At 46.6% G+C, this 20543-nt stretch overlaps 1 protein-coding gene across 1 annotated transcript; it reads right to left on the bottom strand.

Moving 5' to 3' along the window:
• Window positions 1-2074: 2074 nt before the first annotated feature.
• On the bottom strand, window positions 2075-20340 carry SPX (spexin hormone). The gene is made up of 7 exons (XM_081023346.1): window positions 20105-20340; window positions 12349-12553; window positions 9358-9438; window positions 8654-8711; window positions 5220-5282; window positions 5007-5093; window positions 2075-3390 (listed from the first exon to the last, which is right to left on the bottom strand). Exons 2-7 carry the CDS (start codon window positions 12352-12354, stop codon window positions 3329-3331), a joined length of 357 nt encoding a protein of 118 aa, XP_080879472.1. The 5' UTR covers window positions 12355-12553; window positions 20105-20340; the 3' UTR covers window positions 2075-3328.
• Window positions 20341-20543: the final 203 nt, after the last annotated feature.

The following is a 20543-nucleotide window of genomic DNA, read 5'->3' as shown; positions in this document are numbered from 1 at the left end:
CCCTTCTACCTTATCTCCCTGCAATTTGCTGTTTTAGGATACTTGCCTGACCACAGTACAGCGGTACCTCAGGTTAAATACTTAATTCGTTGTGGAGGTCCGTTCTTAACCTGAAACTGTTCTTAACCTGAAGCACCACTTTAGCGAATGGGGCCTCCTGCTGCCGCCGCGGATTTCTGTTCTCATCCTGAAGCAAAGTTCTTAACCTGAAGCACTATTTCTGGGTTAGCGGAGTGTGTAACCTGAAGCGTATGTAACCTGAAGTGTATGTAACCTGAGGTACCACTGTATCAGAAATGGAAAAACATTTTGAAGCATTGAAGGAAGGGGTGGAAAAATCTGTCAATTTTGATTTCCGTTTCTCATTAAGTTCTTTTTTTAATTATTCAGTCCACGTGAAAATTCATACATTTCCTCCCCCACAACATAACACATATTTCTGCAAGCTTTTCCCCTACCAGAATGCATTTTTGTACATTATCTTGATGAGTATAATTATTTCTGTTCTGAGGTTTTTATTAGTATTATTATTATTTTGTGTGGTTATTTTTGGGTTGAAGAACTGCATTGCAAAATTCAAATACGTGTGAATCTCAATGGATCGTTGTATTTCAGCTTTCTGTTTGGTTCGGGAAGCATGAAATGTGTTGTTGTTGTTTAGTCGTTTAGTCATGTCCGACTTTTTGTGACCCCATGGACAAGAGCACGCCAGGCACTCCTGTCTTCCACTGCCTCCCGCAGTTTGGTCAAACTCATGCTGGTAGCTTCGAGAACACTGTCCAACCATCTCGTCCTCTGTCATCCCCTTCTCCTTGTGCCCTCCATCTTTCCCAACATCAGGGACTTTTCCAGGGAGTCTTCTCTTCTCATGAGGTGGCCAAAGTATTGGAGCCTCAGCTTCACGATCTGTCCTTCCAGTGAGCACTCGGGGCTGATTTCCTTCAGAATGGAGAGGTTTGATCTTCTTGCAGTCCGTGGGACTCTCAAGGGTCTCCTCCAGCACCATAATTCAAAAGCATCAATTCTTCGGCGATCAGCCTTCTTTATGGTCCAGCTCTCACTTCCATACATCACTACTGGGAAAACCATAGCTTTAACTATACGGACCTTTGTTGGCAAGGTGATGTCTCTGCTTTTTAAGATGCTGTCTAGAAATGTGTTAGGATGAAATGTGTTAGGTTCGCAATAAAATGTGAAGCAAATGAATTCCCCCCCATCCCTATCAATGGCTACTAGCCATGGTTGGAGGCAGTAATTCAGGCTTCTTCAACCTTGGCCCTCCATATGTTTTTGGCCTACAACTCCCATGATCCCTAGCTAGCAGGACCAGTGGTCAGGGATGATGGGAATTGTAGTCTCAAAACATCTGGAGGGCTGAGGTTGAGGAGGCCTGCAGTAATTCAAAGGCTTCTGGATCCCACTTGCTGGAAGGGAGAGAGTTCTTGTGCTCGGATCTGATTGGTCACTGTGAGAACAGGATGCTGGACATTGACATGATCTAGCAAGCTCTTCATAGGTTCTTAAGATGGCGGAATTGGGGGTGAGCAATTTTCACTCCTGTCTCTGCATTCTCTTTTACCTCTAGAAAGTTACCCCACCTCCATTTTATAGCTGAACTAGTGAGATTGTGGACCCAGCTACATTAGTCAAGAAAGAGCGTTTTGAATGCATTACAAACCTGCAACTCCAGATGGCGCCAGAGAGCAAAGAAAAATTCTATGCGATTTTCCATAGCAATTTTTTTTTGTTATAACAATTTAATTTCTGACTTATTTATAGTGTCCCCCCCCCCGTGTGTAGATCCACCCTCTGTTTATTAAACATGCATTCATCTGGTTTTGCCATTAGAAGTATTATTAAATGATGCTTAATCTGAGCTTCTGCGTTTAGCTTTTTAATTGCTTTGTCTTAGGCTTCCGGTTAGGGCGAAGTTTGAGGCCAAAGGAACAGGTGAAGTTGTTTCCAAATTTTTATTAAATGATTCTTCAGTACAGATGCAATAATAATCATAAATACCGGTAGGCACAATATTGATTCTCCCCCCGCCCCAGTCTGAAGGAGTAGGTTACAGAAATATGGAGGAAGCATGAATCGTGCGGAACAACTACAGGCTAAACACAAGTTTCAATGCATCATATCCACAGCAAGTGGATGAGACTTAAAGTCAGTAAGGAAGGGAGAGAGTGTGCACTGATGTGGACAGGCATCCAAAATATTTAAAAAGTCTCTGAACTCTTTGCCAAACCCATAACCTGCAAGGATGGACAAGAAGGGAAACCGCTTGACCACTTCCTCATTCATCAGAGTTATCTGAATCCACTCAGTGCTTCCCACGTTCTGCTCACATAGATCTGTAGGCGCATAAGATCCCTTCACATTACCACTCGATGTGCAGCTACTGGGCCGGGGGGGACATGTTTAGCAGGTAATATCTTGATACTTCATTGAATTCATGGGGGAGCATCTGCAGGGGGCTCTTGTGGCCATGAGTTCCACAAGCCGATTATGCATTGGTGTGAAAAAGGACTCGTTTTTGCTTACCTACTCAAGAATCCACAGCACAGATATACACCCTGTAAGGTAAATGCTGTGGTGGGGTGTATGTGTCTACACACAGAGACACAAACACACAAATTCATACACTTGAGGGCTTTATTTGGTTTAACAGTCATTCTCTCAGCCCAGAGAACCTTGGGAACTGTAGTTCTGTAAGACGGGCAAGGGATCTCTAACAGAGAACACTCAGCACACGCACCAAACCACATTTCCCACTATTCTTTGGGAGACGCCATGGCAATTGAATTTGTATAAACCAGGCCTACACATGTTGTGTAGACACAAGCCTCCACCATCCAAAACTGGCAACTACTGGAGAGGAAATAAGAGCTAACTGGGCAACTGACCCCTAGGGATGAAATACTATTTAGTTACAAATATCCAGCTTTCATCACTTCCATTTCCATGTCTTACTTACCTAGACACGTGTGACCAAGTCATTTTCAGCTTTTATCCTTCAGATATTTGCAAAACCAAAGGGTGGGGATAGGGGAGGAAATACACGACGCATACAGAAGGCCCATGATATATATAGTATGAGCTGAACATTATAATAACAAATGCATGTAAAAAATAGGTTTCTAAGCTGGAAACTGCCCTTTAATTGTTTAGCATTTATGCCACAGGGCGATTCAGAGGACAGCTGAGGCCAGGCAGGCGGACGAGATGAATGGGCAAAGTTGAGTTTTCTTCTTCATCTATGGAAGATATTTTCTTTTTTCTTTTTTTAAGTACATGCAATAGGACGTTTTCATCTAAGCTCGAACACCTTTCACCAGTTCAGCAGCCCATCAGCAACGTAGCCAGGCTTCTCCTCCGTATCCTCTTCACCTGCTAGAACAAAGAGTGGTAGCGTTCAGAAGAGCTCTGCAGGATGGCCTAGTACTGTCTTTTAGTATTTTTAAAAACGCATGCCTCTGTGCAGGGCCGGATTTAGGTTTGATGAGGCCCTAAGCTACAGAAGGTAATGGGGCCCTTTATATGTCCAGCTGTCCTTTGTCAGCAACAAATTGCCACTGTTTTTTTGTGTTGAATATATGCTATATGGTAATTTATGGACCTAATAGGTATCTAAAGCCGTAATGGGATCAAAATAAATCATGTATTACATGAAATCAATCAGATGCTCTTCTACTGAATTTTGGTCTTTCCCAAATAGAAACATGAGACTCCTTAGATGGAGTCAGCAATGTCAACACTGACTGGCAGCCATTCTACATTGATTTCATTGGCATTTACCAGAAGATAATGGAGTACTTAGGGACACGGGTGGCACTGTGGGTTAAACCACAGAGCCTAGGACTTGCCGATCAGAAGGTCGGCAGTTCGAATCCCCGTGACAGGGTGAGCTCCCGTTGTTCGGTCCCAGCTCCTGCCAACCTAGCAGTTCGAAAGCATGTCAAAGTGCAAGTAGATAAATAGGTACCGCTCCGGCGGGAAGGTGAACCGCATTTCCATGTGCTGCTCTGGTTCGCCAGAAGCGGCTTAGTCATGCTGGCCACATGACCCGGAAGCTGTACGCCGGCTCCCTCAGCCAATAAAGCGAGATGAGCACCATAACCCCAGAGTCAGCCACAACTGGACCTAATGGTCAGGGGTCCCTTTACCTTTACCTTTAATGGAGTACTGAGTTGTGTCCTTAGCATATATGTTTTTAAAAGCTGTCTTGGGACATTATCCGAGAGACAAATGGCTGTTTACATTTTCCGACTCACACATATCACTGGGTGGTTTTTAATCTCATGACAACGGGCACACATGCATGTTATGGCTACAGCAGTAATAAAACCCAATGGATCGCAGTGAAGGAATTGCACAAGAAATGGGCCTTGCAAATGACAAAGGAGCAGCAAGTTGGTTTCGATTAGCAATACAGTGGTGCCTCGCAAGGCGAAAAGAATCCGTTCCGCGAGTCTCTTCGTCTTGCGGGTTTTTTCGTCTTGCGAAGCAAGCCCATTAGAGGTTTAGCGGCTTAGCGCTACAGTATTAGCGGCTTAGCCGACTTAAAGATCAGCTGATAAGCGGCTTAACGATCAGCTGATAAGCGGCTTAGCATCAGCTGTTAAGCGGCTTAAAGATCAGCTGATAAGCGGCTTAGCATCAGCTGTTAAGCGGCTTAAAGATCAGCTGATAAGCGGCTTAGCCATCAGCTGTCAAGCGGCTTAAAGATCAGCTGATAAGCGGCTTAAAGATCAGCTGATAAGCGGCTTAAAGATCAGCTGATAAGCGGTTTAGCGGCTTGGGAAAAGGGGGGGGAGGAAAAAAACCCCGCAGGAACTCGCAAGACATTTTCGTCTTGCGAAGCAAGCACATAGGAAATTCGTTTTGCGAAGCACCTCCAAAACGGAAAACCCTTTCGTCTAGCGGGTTTTCCGTCTTGCGAGGCATTCGTCTTGCGGGGCACCACTGTAATCTGCAAAAGGAACTCCTGGAGCGAAATGAGATGTTACCTTCCTCATGCGCTTTTTGCAAGGAGGACAGAAACAACGCCACAGCTTCGGGAAGGGTCAGAGGGTTTGCGTTTTGGCTCCGTGTTTCTGCAAAGACAAACGTATTTTCAATACACATTAGGATCCATTTTTACTAGGCAGAGGCACTTACATGTTTTCTAAAAGTGGTGGTGGTGTCCAATTTCAATCTGCTTCACACACAGCCTTGCTTACCTAGCTGCAGCCTGTCGTACAGATCCTTCCTCTGGCTCTCCTCTGAGATGAACCGACGTCCTTCTGAAATGCAATGACAATGAGCTGGAATACCAGGTGGTAATTCTTGGGCAACATTTGCAGTCCTGGGGGTCTTCCAAAGCTATCTTCTTTATTGTGCATCCAGGATGGTATTGGGCTGGCTATACACAGGGCTAACAGGGACGTGGGTGGCGCTGTGGTCTAAACCACAAAGCCTAGGGCTTGCCAATCAGAAGGTCGGCGGTTCGAATCCCCGCGACGGGGTGAGCTCCTGTTGTTCGGTCCCAGCTCCTGCCCACCTAGCAGTTTGAAAGCACGTGAAAGTGCAAGTAGATAAACAGGTACCGCTCCAGCGGGAAGGTAAATGGCGTTTCCATGCGCTGCTCTGGTTCGCCAGAAGCGGCTTAGTCATGCTGGCCACATGACCTGGAAGCTGTCTCAGCCTCAGCCTATAGAGCGAGATGAGCGCGCAACCCCAGAGTCGTCCATGACTGGACTTAACGGTCAGGGGTCCCTTTACCTTTACCTTTATACACAGAGCTAATTTTCTAGCAAAAAAAGGTACCAGAACTCACCATGAACGCCTCCCTGGTTCTCTTATAATAGCAATAACGCCCACCTGAATTCCGGCTGAAAAGAAGCCCTGAGCCAGAATTCTGTTGGTGCCTACAAATGTTTTGGGCCAGACATACTGCTTCATTTCCAATCAGCGCATGGCCCATAACCTCCCGATGGAATCCTGTCATTTTTAATACCACAAATATTCTAAGGCTGTTGCTGTTTTGTTCCACTACATTGCAAGGGAACCCCTCCAGAGTGTCATAATGTGGTCACTGTTAGGGAACAATCTCAGGACAATAAGCAGAACAGTGTGTCTGAATCCATCACGAATGCCCTATTGTTGCATCTACATCTCACAGAAGAGACCTGCAAATAAATGCACCAGAACTGAGAGCCCCCAAGAGTCTCCTGCAGTGTCAAAGAGTTTGGGAGGTGGGGAGTAAGAGGTAGGGGAAAGTGGGGGGGGGGGTAATCTTTGGGGAGGTTTGGGAGAAAATCACAGTGTTAAGAGATTCTTTGTTTTAGGAGAGGTGACTGGCACTAAGCAAAGGAGCTCAAAAAAAGTATCATAACTTTATAAAGCAAGGGATTCAAAAGATTTTGGAAGGCTGTGACATCCTGCTAACCTCTGTTATCTGGGAGTAAACCTCATTGAATTCAATACAATTTACTTCCTGGGCTGCTAGACTTCCAACGCCAATGTGGGATACTAGCTTGTCAGGATTCTCCCCCACCCCCACCCTCGGCCATAGATAAGCAGAACAAAGCGAAAGAAGTCTCTTACCAGTTAGAAATTTAAAAGATCTCAGTGAGAGAACAAAGAATCCATTCCCAGGAATGGCGGTGCTCCCAATTAAGGGCTTCACTCACTCCCTCCCTAGTCATCCATGTCACTACCATGTCTTGTAACCTGATCTTGCAACCACTGTACTTTCTGTGCTGCCACCTTATCTGCTCTCCTTGACCTTGGGCTGAGTGGATGGATGCTTTCCAGCGACAGTGAGTCTGTTAACTATCTCTCTCTCCCAGTTCTCCTCCTCCTAGCTGTTCCCCACCCAGTACTTCCTAGCTTCTGCGTTCTGAACTATGTCCCTCTGCAAACCACTATTCCAAATCTATACTACTTCCCTGCTCCTGGGAAGATTCGGGATCCTGATCAGGATCCCACCATTCCTCCTCAGTGCAGCCCTCCTCAGCACAGTCCCTGACAATACTCCAAAGACCCTAGCAAGGATGTCGCAGTGGAGTGCATGAAAACACAACTGCGTGCAGGAATCTTTGCAAATTTTAGAAGAGATGTGTTTGACGTGGTGGAATTCAATGGTATGAAGTAACTCCAGATGAGGTGGAGCAGCTGCCCACAGACTGTCTTGCCAGAGTGGTGCATGCTCTATTTATCTCCCGCTTGGACTGCTACAATGCGCTCTGTGTGGGGCTACCTTTGAAGGTGACTCGGAAACTGCAATTAATCCAGAATGCGGCAGCTAGACTGGTGACTGGGAGTGGCCGCCGAGACCATATAACACCGGTCCTGAAAGATCGTCATTGGCTCCCAGTACATTTCTGAGCACAATTCAAAGTGTTGGTGCTGACCTTTAAAGTCCTAAATGGCCTCGGTCCTGTATACCTGAAGGAGCGTTTCCACCCCCATCATTCAGCCTGGACACTGAGGTCCGGCACCGAGGGCCTTCTGTTGGTTCCCTCGCTGCGAAAAGTGAGGTTACAGGGAACCAGGCAGTGGGCCTTCTTGGTAGTGATGCCTGCCCAGCAGATGTCAAGACAATAAACAACTATTTTACTTTTAAAAGACAACTGTTTGGGGAAGATTTTAATGTCTGATGCTGTATTGTTTTTAATATTTGGTTGGAAGCTGCCCAGAGTGGCTGGGGAAACCCAGCCACAAGGGCGGGGTATGAATAATAAATTATTATTATTATTATTATTATTATTATTATTATTATTATTAGGAACCACTGAGGCCTTAGAGAAAGGCAGAGGAGAGGCCCTTGTGGCAGAAGCAACAAACAGGATTCCTTCAGCTGCAATACCCCAGTCCTGGAGGGTCAAGATGGCCAGTGGGTCAGTGGACCCCTGAGAGCATCTCGGCCCTTAGCCAGCACCCCACCCCAGTCTCTAGAGAGCCAAGCCTATCTGTTGTTCCCAATTGCCTGATCCATCCCATTGAAGTTGGTCCAGTGTGTTGGACCCACAAAAAGAATTATTATTAAAGGTGTATACTGCTCTTCATCCAAAGATCCCAGTTCACAACGTAAGAACGCAGAATGAGAACACAAAGAAACGAAAACAAACTAATAACGCCCCTTCCACAAACACTATTATTATGGAGAAATAGAAACACTCCCTTTCTCCACACACACACACACACACACACACACACACACATTTTTTTAAAAAAATATTTATTACTTTTCCAAAAAATTTAAACACTAAAAGAAAAGAAAAAACACATACAATACAATGCATTAAACTAACAAAACAATGCAACAATAAAATAAATCAAATTTCATTATCCCATCTTTCATTCACTTATTTCCTCGACCTCCTCACACCTCCCTTTTTGTATTCCACTCCTGTTAATTATTTCAGCAATTCCTTTCCATCTACCTCTGTTTTCTATCCTATAATTATCTTAACTCATTCTAACCTTATTTTTTCCTTTAATACTCTATTAATCTATTTATACTTAATTCCTTATAAATACACACTCCCTTTCTCCACACACACACACACACAAAAATACACACAAACACACACAAATAGGATTCCTAGGGAGAAAGGACTCACTCCAAACAAACTCCTTCCCAGGAGGATAAATTGGAATCAAGACTTACGTGCGCCCTTTAAATAGAGCATTGCTTGTGGAGTCCAGTTTCTTCTTTGGAAGTGATTCTTTGGAACAAAACAAGAAAGGGGTGGTAAGGGGAGGGATTATTATTATTATTATTATTATTATTATTATTATTATTACACACATGTTAGGATATAGTTCCGTTCCACCTTAAAAGGGTACAGGCATGACTGTTGTGTGTCATATGCCTGTTTACTGCCAGCGCTTGCTGGGAACATCCGTTTGTATATTGCTTTTGCATTACGGCTGTTTTGCTGGAGACGAAGGGAAGCAGACATGTTTTCCTTTGTTCCTCAACTATGCTGAATAAAACACTGTACATTATGCTTACACATTTCTCTGTCCGCCTCTTCTGCTGTGGGGAGATTTACGCACTCTGCTGATAGAGCGTGCATGGGACTCTAAACGTATCTGAGGCTCGTGTTGCTGATTGATGCTGTTCTGAGGGAGACCGGTGATCGTCCAGCTGCCGGCCGGCGGCTGGAGCCAGCTGGGGGCCTGCCTGATGCCCCCATCTCCCCAGCAGTATCCCAACAGTGTACTGCACCCAGAGTGTTGCCCAGAAGAGAATGTGGGCCTCAGACTGAAAAGGGTTCTTCCCCTTAGATCATGCGCAGTGAACTGTGGACACCTGCCTACGTTTCACTCTGTACAACTGAGCCAATACAAACCTAGAGCTGCCTTTACCTGAGGAGCAGTCCTGGAAAAAGTGATGAAACAAGCAGAGAGCAGCAAGGCCAGGGCAGTGGCCGTCCCCCGGTGGAGTCCCTGGAGCGGGCAAAAGAGGCCAAGAGGACATGGCGGCGTTATTTGTTTGTTATTTTATTGAGTTTGTTTTATTTTTTATTTATTAAATTTGCATACCGCCCGCTATTCAAAGACCGCAGGGCGGTTTGCAACAGAATGATACAAAAGGAAAACACAAAATACATCATAAAGCAAAAGCAAAACAAATCGATAATGCCCCCCCCCCCCAGTCGAGACACATTTAAAAGGCCATGGAATCTTAGTCAGCCTGGTTGAAGAGAAATGTCTTCGCCCTAAAGAGATGTAATGATGGCGCCAGGTGAGCCTCTCTGGGGAGAGCGTCTCGCAAACAAGGAGCCACCACAGAAAAGGCACTTTCTCCCTCCAGACCTCACATGGAGGAGACATACAAAGAAGGGCCTCAGATTATGACTGCAGGGTCTGGGTCAGTTCATTTGGGGATTGGTGGTCCTTAAGTTATTGTGGTCCTGGGCCACTTAAGGCTTTATAGGGATGCAGATGGCGCTATGGTCTAAACCACAGAGCCTAGGGCTTGCCGATCAGAAGGTTGGCAGTTCGAATCCCCGCAACGGGGTGAGCTCCCGTTGCTCAGTCCCTGCTCCTGCCAACCTAGCAGTTCAAAAGCACAAGAAGATAAATAGGTACCGCTCCGGCGGGAAGGTAAACTACGTTTCTGTGTGCTGCTCTGGTTCGCCAGAAGCGGCTTAGTCATGCTGGCCACATGACCCGGAAGCTGTACGCCGGCTCCCTCAGCCAATAAAGCGAGATGAGCGCCGCAACCCCAGAGTCATTCGCAACTGGACCTAATGGTCCGGGATCCCCTTTACCTTTACCTTAGGTCTAAAACAGCACTTTGAATTGAGCCTAGAAATCAACTAGCAGCCAGTACAGTCAAACCAAGATTGGTGTAACATACCATCCAACTTTTTCAGATAAAAAAAATTGGGATGTGCATCAACTTGAATAAAATATTGAGATAAACTCTGCCCCACATAATCGACAACAAGACATGGAGTGCAAACTCCATTTGAATGGCAATGCCCATCAACTTTGGGAGGGAGCACAGCCCCCTCAAATAGTCTACTGGGGGAGGTGAAGGGACCTTGGCCCCTAGGAGTTGGTTCCCATGTTACTAAACAAAATGCTTTTTGCAGGCACCAGAAACATGTAGGTTCCTGCCTATTATCAATAGGCATGGAGTTCCGCAGATTGGGCGCCACCACACTAAAAGATCAATTCCTTGCAAGTGAGGAATGAATGTTAAGCGGCACTTGTAAAATGAGCTAGTATTGAAATGAAATCTAATTGCAAGCATAAGGTATATCAGAGGTTGGAGGGCTGGAGAAATGGCAGCTCGTTCTTCCCTAGAGTATCTCGGAGTGAGTATCGTTGTGCGACTCGTCTCCCTCCCTCTGTGACAGCTCTAATAACATCTGTAAACTTAGGTCAAGCAAGTTGCCCAGATCCAAATTGCATGGCTGAGATCACTCCTTTGGGAAGGCTTGTCTAGATAAAAGGGTTTGCAATAGGTTTAAGTTAATAACAGTGTTAACATTAGTTTATTAGCAATGCAATCCTATCAATGTTTACTTGGAAGTAAGTACCACTGCGTTCAAGGAGGCTTGTTGTTGTTTAGTCGTTTAGTCGTGTCCGACTCTTCGTGACCCCATGGACCAGGCACTCCTGTCTTCCACTGCCTCCTGCAGCTTAGTCAAACTCATGTTCGTAAATGTATATTTCAAACTGGGTTTGGTCAACCTTCCACGGGCTAGTTTGACCAGTCACTGAAGGTGCCTACCTGTCATTCACCTGTTATCACATGACCAACTCATTATGCAGTTATTAATGCAGATTTTCAGGTGATGTCAAGTGGTTTTAAACTTTAGGGGGAAATTCTTCCTTCACAGCCACAGCTTGAATAATAAATAATAATAATAATAATAATAATAGATTTGACAGCAAAGACTCTCAGCCAAAGAAACTTTGACATCTTTCAAAGGTGCCCCTCATTCATAGGACAGTAAAATCACATTGAGAAGAGTGTTCTACAAAAATCATGGATGGCAGAGGCTATCTCAAAATTCTTCCACAGCAGGGAATACCTACCATGAGGTGTGGGTGTACGCATCACCCCCAAAACAAACTCTGGCTTTTAGTTATTTGAAAACATGCATATTAAATTGAGTGAAAATCATGGGATTGATCAACTAAGACTTCAGTAAATGGATTACCAACCTAATATATAGGTATAATTCTACACACGCATCTATATCCAAATCTACATGTGCATGTACATTATACAGTATATCCTTCCTGGACACAATAAAGCCGAATTTTACGTCTAACTAATTTTAGTGGGAGAGACATGCTTCTTATACCTGCCTACTCAGAAGTCAAACCCATTAAGTTAAGTGGTGCTTACTTCCAGGTAAAAGACTGCAGCCTTAAGAACCGGGACTTTGCAATCCTAATCATCTTTACTTCATCGACATTATTTCAGAGGCTGTGCTTTAACCTGAGAGACACAATAATAGACTTCCTAGCGATCTGAAAGAATCTAACCTCCTGTTACATTTCCCCCCTCCTCCCAAAGTCTTCTGAAGTTTATTTTTATAATCAAATCAGACAACATTCAATTGAAAGAATTATTGGAGCCATCCTATTGGCACACAGACACTAAAAGCAATCATAAGGGGGATGGGATGAGAATCTCCACATTTCATTGGGGTTTCTAAACACAGCCCTAAGATCACTTTGTGCTGCTACAGAAGATTTATGAGTTTTCTATACGTGATCAATTGCTCTGACATTTTGAACTGCGAGAATAGGGCATGGCATCCCTTGCCATTCTTAGCAGCTATAAGGAGATCAGCTCAAAACCAAGAAGAAATGACTGCCGTTCCCACATACCTTCATGTTCAGCTCTCCTGATGCGCCAAAGCCTTTGGTAGCTGTGGAATGCCTTCCATGCAACGTACAATGTGCTCGTCATGTAGGAATCCCTATTTAAGTCTTCTGTACAGAGATGCCCTCCCCTTTCGGAGGCAGGGAACAGCTTTCAAAAAGGACCACTTGTCAAGCCCAGACAGGAAGATGTGGAAACGACTGACGTCTTCTGGAGATGGGGGGAGGATGTTTACAAAGCTTGAGGGGAAGTCACCCCAAAATGAACGAATCTGATGGACAAATCTGACATACATACACTTGTCACGCTACGTGAATATATCAGCATCGATACCCAGCAACAAAGACATCACCCTTCTGGCCGAAGGATCAAGACCCTCTCAGGCAAGGCAGGTATAAATGATTGACCTTAACATGGGAATTTTCCTTCTGTGATAAAGGGGGTGACCCTGAGACAAGGTAGCAATTTATCCCCATAGTGACCTTAGTGTAGCAGCAACAGAAGACGAGTGCCTGGTTTTAAACAAGGCAGTTGTTGTTTTGCAAGGAACACTGCAATCCTCTCTTCCAACAATCAAGAATCAGTGAAACATCTCCTTCTAACTATACTGTGGGCCGCCAATGTGGCATCCTCCAGATTTCGCTGGACTACAGATCCCATCATCCCTGAACGTTGGCCTTGATGGCCGAGGGTGATGGGAGTCAGAGTCCCAAAATATCCTGATGGCCACCGGTCCCCTATACCTGAACTATCTGGAAGGTATCACATTCGCTACTGCTGAACAACGCTCAGAGCCCATCCCTGCTAATGATGCTCTCCCAAAGTTTGGTCGTTCACCTGTAGTGGTTAACTGCTGAAATTAAATTAATAATAATAATAATAATAATAATAATAATAATAATAATTTATTATTTCTATGCTGCCCATCTGGCTGGGTTTCCCCAGCCACCCTGGGTGGCTTTCAACAGAACATTAAAAACAGAATAAAACTTCAAACATTAAAAACTTCCCTAAACAGGGCTGCCTTCAGATGTCTTATAAACGTAAGATAGTTGTTCATTTCCTTGACATCTGAAGGGAAGGCGTTCCACAGGACGGGCGCCACCACCGAGAAGGCCCTCTACCTGGTTCCCTGTAACCTCACTTCTTGCAGTGAGGGAACTGCCAAAAGGCCCTCAGAGCTGGACGTCAGTGTCTGGGCAGAACGATGGGGGTAGAGATGCTTCTTCAGGTATACTGGACCGAGGCCGTTTAGGTCTTTAAAGGTCAGCACCAGCAGTTTGAATTGTGCTCGGAAATGTACTGGGAGTCAATGTAGGTCTTTCAGGACCAGTGTTATACGGTCTCGGTGATACCAAGAGGTAGCAGGGCTTATAGATAATACCAATTTCTGGAAACCACAGGAGGGGACAGCAGTCTTGCGTCCGAATTCTTTTTATGGGTTTTCCACAGGCACAGGTCGGCCACTGTGAGAACACGATGCTGGACTAGATATATAATAATAATAATAATAATAATAATAATAATAATAATAATTTATTATTTGTACCCCGCCCATCTGGCTGGGTTTCCCCAGCCACTCTGGGCGGCTTCCAACAAAGATTAAAAATACATTCAAATGTCACACATTAAAAACTTCCCTGAACAGGGCTGCCTTCAGATGTCTTCTAAATGTCAGGTAGTTGTTTATCTCTTTGACATCTGATGGGAGGGCGTTCCACAGGGCGGGTGCCACCACCGAGAAGGCCCTCTGCCTGGTTCCCTGTAGCTTTGCTTCTCGCAGTGAGGGAACCTCCAGAAGGCCCTCAGCGGTGGACCTAGATGGGTCGTTGACATGATCCAGCAGGCTCTTAGCGTTTTTAAGGACTTCTCCTTGTGTGACAGAACTTCCTTTCCCTCTATCCCCCTCACACACACTGTGCTCCCGAATCCATTCTTGGTTTTCGCTCAGCCCTCCAGATGTGGGGGAACAGGGGTGCGCAGGGAGAAGAAAGGAAGCGCCATGCACAAGTTCTTATGCCAATGGGACAACTTAGTTGCATACATCCTTTTGTCTCTTACCAATGCCTTGTTTCCCATCAAGATCTTGAAAAGACCAGATCAAGCTATTATTTGGGCGTACAGTGGTACCTCAGGTTACATACGCTTCAGGTTACAGACTCCGCTAACCCAGAAATATTACCTCAGGTTAAGAACTTTGCTTCAGGATGTGAACAGAAATCATCCTCTGGCGGCGCGGCGGCAGCAGCCCCATTAGCTAAAGTGGTGCTTCAGGTTAAGAACAGTTTCAGGTTAAGAACGGACCTCCGGAACGAATTATGTACTTAACCCGAGGTACCACTGTATATGGGCACATGTCTCGAGTGTGGGTGGGATCTGATCTTTGTTCAGAACGACCTTCCAACGTTTCAAAAGGAAATTAACATGTTCCCTTCCCTTCCGACAGCTCCCGTTGACGAGTTCTGGTCCAAGGGAAGGCATGACCTAAAAGCTGCCATTTCCTGTTCGACTGGACATAGACGAGACATCAGTTTTGCCACATAATCAATATTGTAGAGTCAGCCTTGAGAAGAGAAGATCACCAGAGCAGCAGGACCTCTTGTTAGAGGGAACTCCAAGGGTGCTTCGCTCAGACCAAAAGACCTTTGAAAGGGCAGCGCTCAGTCTGACTTGACATGGCACATCGCAGAGTCCCAACTGCTGTAGCTGAACTTTGGGGTCAATTTCTTCATCGCCAGCTAAGCTTTGGGGCAAGTATCCCGCAAGCCCCATTGAAAGTACGCAGCTTTCAGTTGTGTAACTTTTGTCGTACTCCGAAGACGCACCTCTTTGCCCTGACCTTTGACACCTGATACATAAATACTTTTAGAAGCCACCCTATCCTCTTGACTGTTGCTGTTTTTAACATTTTGTTTTAATTGGTGTAACCCACCCTGGGACCTTATGGCGAAGGGTAGATAAGAACTCTAACAAATTGGAAGAAATGCTTTTCAGCACATGGTTATTGGTTGTTGAATGTCTGCAAGCTGTGTTGACGTGAAAATTGAGTGGATGAAAAGATGTACTGGGTGCGAGGAACACGAGATGATTGAATGATTAGGACTGCATTTTTATAGTTTGCAAATTATTATTATTATTACTATACTAGCAGCTATGGTGGCTCATTTACCAGAACTAATGTATTAAGCATTAACTCTGGAAGTATATACTTGATTCTGACCACACTAAGCCCCCTGGTGTATATTTTGAGGACAGTGTTCCAAGTTACAGGGAACCAAGCAGAGGGCCTTCTTGGTAGTGGCACCCGCCCTGTGGAACGCCCTCCCACCAGATGTCAAAGAGAAAAACAACTACCAGACTTTTAGAAGACATCTGAAGGCAGCCCTGTTTAGGGAAGCTTTTTTATTATTATTATTCTAAATTATAACAAGACATATTATCCAAAAACATATCATCCTTGTCGTCCCCCCATTTTTCCTACCCCCCCCACAAAACCCACCCACCCCCCGACTTCCCTCAGTTCCAGTCTTTGGTTTCTCTAAAAATGCTGTTTTCAGCATGTTACAAAGTTGTATACATCCTCAAACTATTTAGCTGATTGTTATCAATAAAAAGTTTGTGAATGTTTATTCAAAACCTGCCAAGGAGTCCAGTTCGCTTTGTTGCATCTTCAGATACTTTGTAAAGGGTTCCCATTCATCCTTAAAGTCACAGTTATCCTTGTCCCGTAGCTTGTACAGTGGTGCCTCGCAAGACGAAATTAATTCGTTCCGCAAGTCTCTTCGTCTTGCGAGTTTTTCGTCTTGCGATGCACGGTTTCCCATAGGAATGCATTGAAAATCAATTAATGCGTTCCTAGGGAAACCGCCTTCAGACCAGGTCCGGGGACAGTTTGTCCCCGGACCTCTTCTGAAGGCTGGGGGGGGCAAGGGCTTTTCTTCCCACCCCCAGCATTTTAAAAAACCCCGGGACAGCGGAGGACTTCTCCGCTGTCCGGGCGATCTTAAAATGCTGGCGGGCGGCATTTTAAAATCGCCCCGGGACAGCGGAGGACTTCTCCGCTGTCCGGGGCGATTTAAAAGCCCCTGGGAAGGCAGGCAGGGGGGACAAAGACTTTTGCCCCCCACCAGCCTTCAGAAGAGGTCCTGGACCTCTTCTGAAGGCGGGCGGGGGGCGAAAGTCTTTGCTCCCCCCTGCCTTCAAAAGCCCTCCGGGACAGGCAGGCAGGGGGGAGCAAAGACTTTCGCCCCCCGCCCGCCTTCGGAAGGTGTTCCCTCCCCACCGCCCGGCTTCGGAGCACCGTTCCGAAGCCGGGCGGCGGCGGGAGGTGTTCCCTCCCCCCCGCCCGGCTTCGGAGCACCGTTCCGAAGCCGGGCGGCGGCAGGAGGTGTTCCCTCCCCCCCGCCCGGCTTCGGAGCACCGTTCCGAAGCCGGGCGGCGGCGGGAGGTGTTCCCTCCCCCCCGCCCGGCTTCGGAGCACCGTTCCGAAGCCGGGCGGCGGCGAGAGGTCTTCCCTCCCCCCCGCCCGGCTTCGGAGCACCGTTCCGAAGCCGGGCGGCGGCGGGAGGTCTTCCCTCCCCCCCGCCCGGCTTCGGAGCACCGTTCCGAAGCCGGGCGGCGGCGGCAGGTGTTCCCTCCCCCCCGCCCGGCTTCGGAGCACCGTTCCGAAGCCGGGCGGCGGCGGCAGGTGTTCCCTCCCCCCGCCCGGCTTCGGAGCACCGTTCTGAAGCCGGGCGGCGGCGGCAGGTGTTCCCGCCCCACCGCCCGGCTTTGGAGGAGCCTTCCGAAGCCCGGCGGCGGCGGGAGGAGGTGTCCCCGCCCCGCCGCCAGGCTTCGGAGGAGGTCCGAGGACAGTGGGGAAGACGCGCTGCGCTTCCCCGCTGTCCCTGAGATTTCCCTATGGGCTGTCGTCTTGCGAAGCAAGCCCATAGGGAAATTCGTTTTGCGAAGCGCCTCCAAAACGGAAAACCCTTTCGTCTAGCGGGTTTTCCGTCTTGCGAGGCGTTCGTCTTGCGGGGTACCACTGTATGTCAGTTTTGCCAGTTCTGCCAGTTCTGCAGTTCTCCATCAATTTTTCTTGCCATGATTCTTTAGTTGGGGTATTTAGGGAAGCTTTTAATGTTTAATAGACTATTGTATTTTAATATTCTGTTGGAAGCCGCCCAGAGTGGCTGGGGAAACCCAGCCAGATTGGCGGAGTATAAATAAATTATTATTATTATTATTATTATTATTATTATTTTGTGTCCCGGGCTTTTAAGACTCGTCTACTCATGTACTACTGGACACCAAAGGGCTGCATTGTTTGCCAGATGTGAAATATATTGACATTAATTTCAGCTCTCCTCCCCCACTATGAAGGGCATACAGCCTCTGGCCATGAAGGTTGAACATATTAGCCATCATGCCTAGTGCTGGGCACAGTGGCAGAGGAAGCCAATTGGGCACCTGGGGCGGCATGCCCAGGAGAGATGCGTGGATTGGGCGCATTGCAGGCCCCGCAGTGAGTGTCGTCCAGCATTTTGTCACCCCCCTCAGTGGTGACACCCGGGGCGGCCCATACCCCCCTTCTTCCGCCCCGGCTGCGCATTGCAGTGGGGTGAGGAGACCCCAAATCAGGTGTGGAGAACCTTTGACCCTCCAGGAGTTACTGAACTACAACTCCCATCATCCCTGACCATTGGCCATGCTTGCTGGGGCTGATGGGGCTTGTAGTCCAGCAACGTCGGGCAGACCAAAAGTTCCCCACATTTGCCCTAGATGAAGGAGTTTCATGTGTCCCCTGGAACACACAAACAGAGGCTTGTTTCCCTCTCCTTTCCCCCCCTTCTGACTTCATTCCTGCAATGGCAGATTCCCTTGAGGCGAAAGCGTTATCTGACCTTCTCTCCTGCCTCAGTGAACCTGGCAGAACAAAGAGTTGTCCCCACTATCGAGGGCACAGCAGCCTCAAGGGGACATGGATGAGGCCTCAGCGCTGAACCGCTCCGTTAAATGGCACTGGCATCATGTGGCCTCATCTTCCAGTCAAGAAATGAGCCATGCGACAGAGCGAGCTGTCACAGGTCCTTGGAAACAAAATGGTGAACCCAAGCTAAGGTGAGTTCTACAGACCCTTCCATTCCATCAATAGGCAGACCTTTGTTTTCAGAAAGCACCACACAACTTCAACATTACAGAAAGAGCCCATGGCATCCAAAAGACCGCCATATTTTTTGCGCCAGGCGTTTTCACAGGCAGTGCTGCATATCAGTGATGGGGAGTCTGTCTGGAGAGCCACAGCTTCCTCGTCCGTCTTCTACAGTGGTACCTTGGTTCTCAAACTTAATCCGTTCCGGCAGTCCATTCCAAAACCAAAGCGTTCCAAAACCAAGGTGCCCTTTCCCATAGAAAGCAATGCAAAACGGATTAATCTGTTCCAGACTTTTAAAAACAACCCCTAAAACAGCAATTGAACATGAATTTTACTATCTAACGAGACCATTGATCCATAAAAGGAAAGCAATAAACAATGTACTGCAGCCACACAATCAATCAATCAATCAGCAGCTGAACTGGGTTCCACACAGTCACAAAAACAAAACAAAAAAGAGCTGCAAAAACAAAAACACAAAATAAATAGCAAAAACAGACAGACCTTAGCATAACACTCAAACTAGAAGCGTAACACTCAAAATGGAGCATGTTTGGCTTCTGAAGGAAGTTCGCAAACCGGAACACTTACTTCCAGGTTTGCAGTGTTTGCGTTCCAAGTTGTTTGAGTACCAAGGCATTTGAGAACCAAGGTACCACTGTATTTTAATCCAGTGCTTCATTACCTTCAGCACAATCTTCTGGGGGCCGCATGCGAGGGATGAGCAGGGCCAGAAGCAAAAGTGGGAGGGGCAATGAATGTAAATTTTACCTTTGTACAGCAGAGTCGTTTCTCCCCAGACCCCTCTCAATCCTTCCCGATCACATTTATGGCAACCAGACAGACCTTCATGGATGGAACCCGATTCTCAAAGCGTCCCAAGGAAAATGTAATCAGGCGCACTGCTGCCCCTGAAAAATGAATAAAGTTGCCTCCATCCATCTGGCAAGGCCCCTGTTAAGTTGTGGGTGAACATATCAGACGACACAGCGATTCTTCAAACAGCTCTTGTTTATTCACAGGCCCAGAACAGAATTGGGCTGAAGGGTTCAGCCAACCTGCTTATATAGAGCTCAACTACAAAATAACAGTAACAACTTTCTGTAACTATCCAATCACTGAACGTCACTTTCAATTCCTTATTTGCATATGGGACCTGAGTGAAAACTATCTACAGTATCCCCCTGCTGGCCCAGGGTGAGAACTTCAGTACATAACAGCCCCAGTGCTTTTGGCAAACCTCTCTACAGGCACAAAATTCAACAGGTGAATCCTGCCCCCCCTGCAGGAAAGACAAAAGCTTCTCCTGCTGAATTTCAACCTGCCGCACAGCCATTCAAAGTACAGGAAGAAATCTATCAGCATAATCCACCCCAGTTGGCTAGGAGGTAGATAACTGAAACAGCAGGATCCTTTCCAAAAGCTAGTTTCAGTATTAAATATACACATATTTTTGTTAAGGAGCCCCTGCAAGTATATGCTCTCCCTTTGTGATAAGGGCATTGATCCTATCAGAGGACAATAGCAGGGAATAAATATACTGCATCTCCTTTTCCCCTGCCCCAATGCCTTCAACGGTTATTTGAGCTGACAGGCAGAAAGGCAACAGATATAGCTTTTCAACTTACCTGTTGAATTCCGGCCTGCAGATATTCACAGCATAGCACTAAGAAGGGAATTGCTGGCTTATGCACTTGAAGCGTGGCTCGCTGCTGTTTGAGTAAGGCTAAAACAATGCTCTGATGATTCTGGGTTTGCAGACAACTTGGCACAACTTGGTTCTCCAGGGTGATCTAAGACAAGTTTGCAGGCTCTGGGAACTGCCCGGATCTTGCATTAAATGATAATCTCTCTCATTAGTAATGCCACAGAAGGCACTCGGAGGATAACAAACCAATGCAGAGAGGAGGAAGGGAAAAGATTCATGGACAGAGGATAATAATAACTGGCAACGGTTGCTTATTAAAACACCCAATACATTGCAGGTGTTTCTGGTCAGGTGATTTTTCACAGCTGGGGCGGCCGTGACTTTAGTTGAGGCCCCTCTCCCGGAGTTCACTGCCAGAA

This window comes from Podarcis pityusensis, assembly GCF_964106645.2.
Source record: "Podarcis pityusensis genome assembly, chromosome: 10".
NCBI lineage: Eukaryota > Metazoa > Chordata > Lepidosauria > Squamata > Lacertidae > Podarcis > Podarcis pityusensis.
The sequence above is the reverse complement of the archived record's forward strand: the minus strand, read 5'-3'. Positions and strand labels throughout refer to the sequence as shown.

Bases quoted from the DNA above. Each gene is read 5' to 3' on its own strand.
- SPX (XM_081023346.1), bottom strand. The intron at 8,712-9,357 runs GTAAAGGCAGCT...TTTGTTCCAAAG, and splicing joins TTTCCAGGACTGCTCCTCAG to AATCACTTCCAAAGAAGAAA. The intron at 5,283-8,653 runs GTAAGTCTTGAT...ATTGCATTTCAG, and splicing joins GCTCTATTTAAAGGGCGCAC to AAGGACGTCGGTTCATCTCA.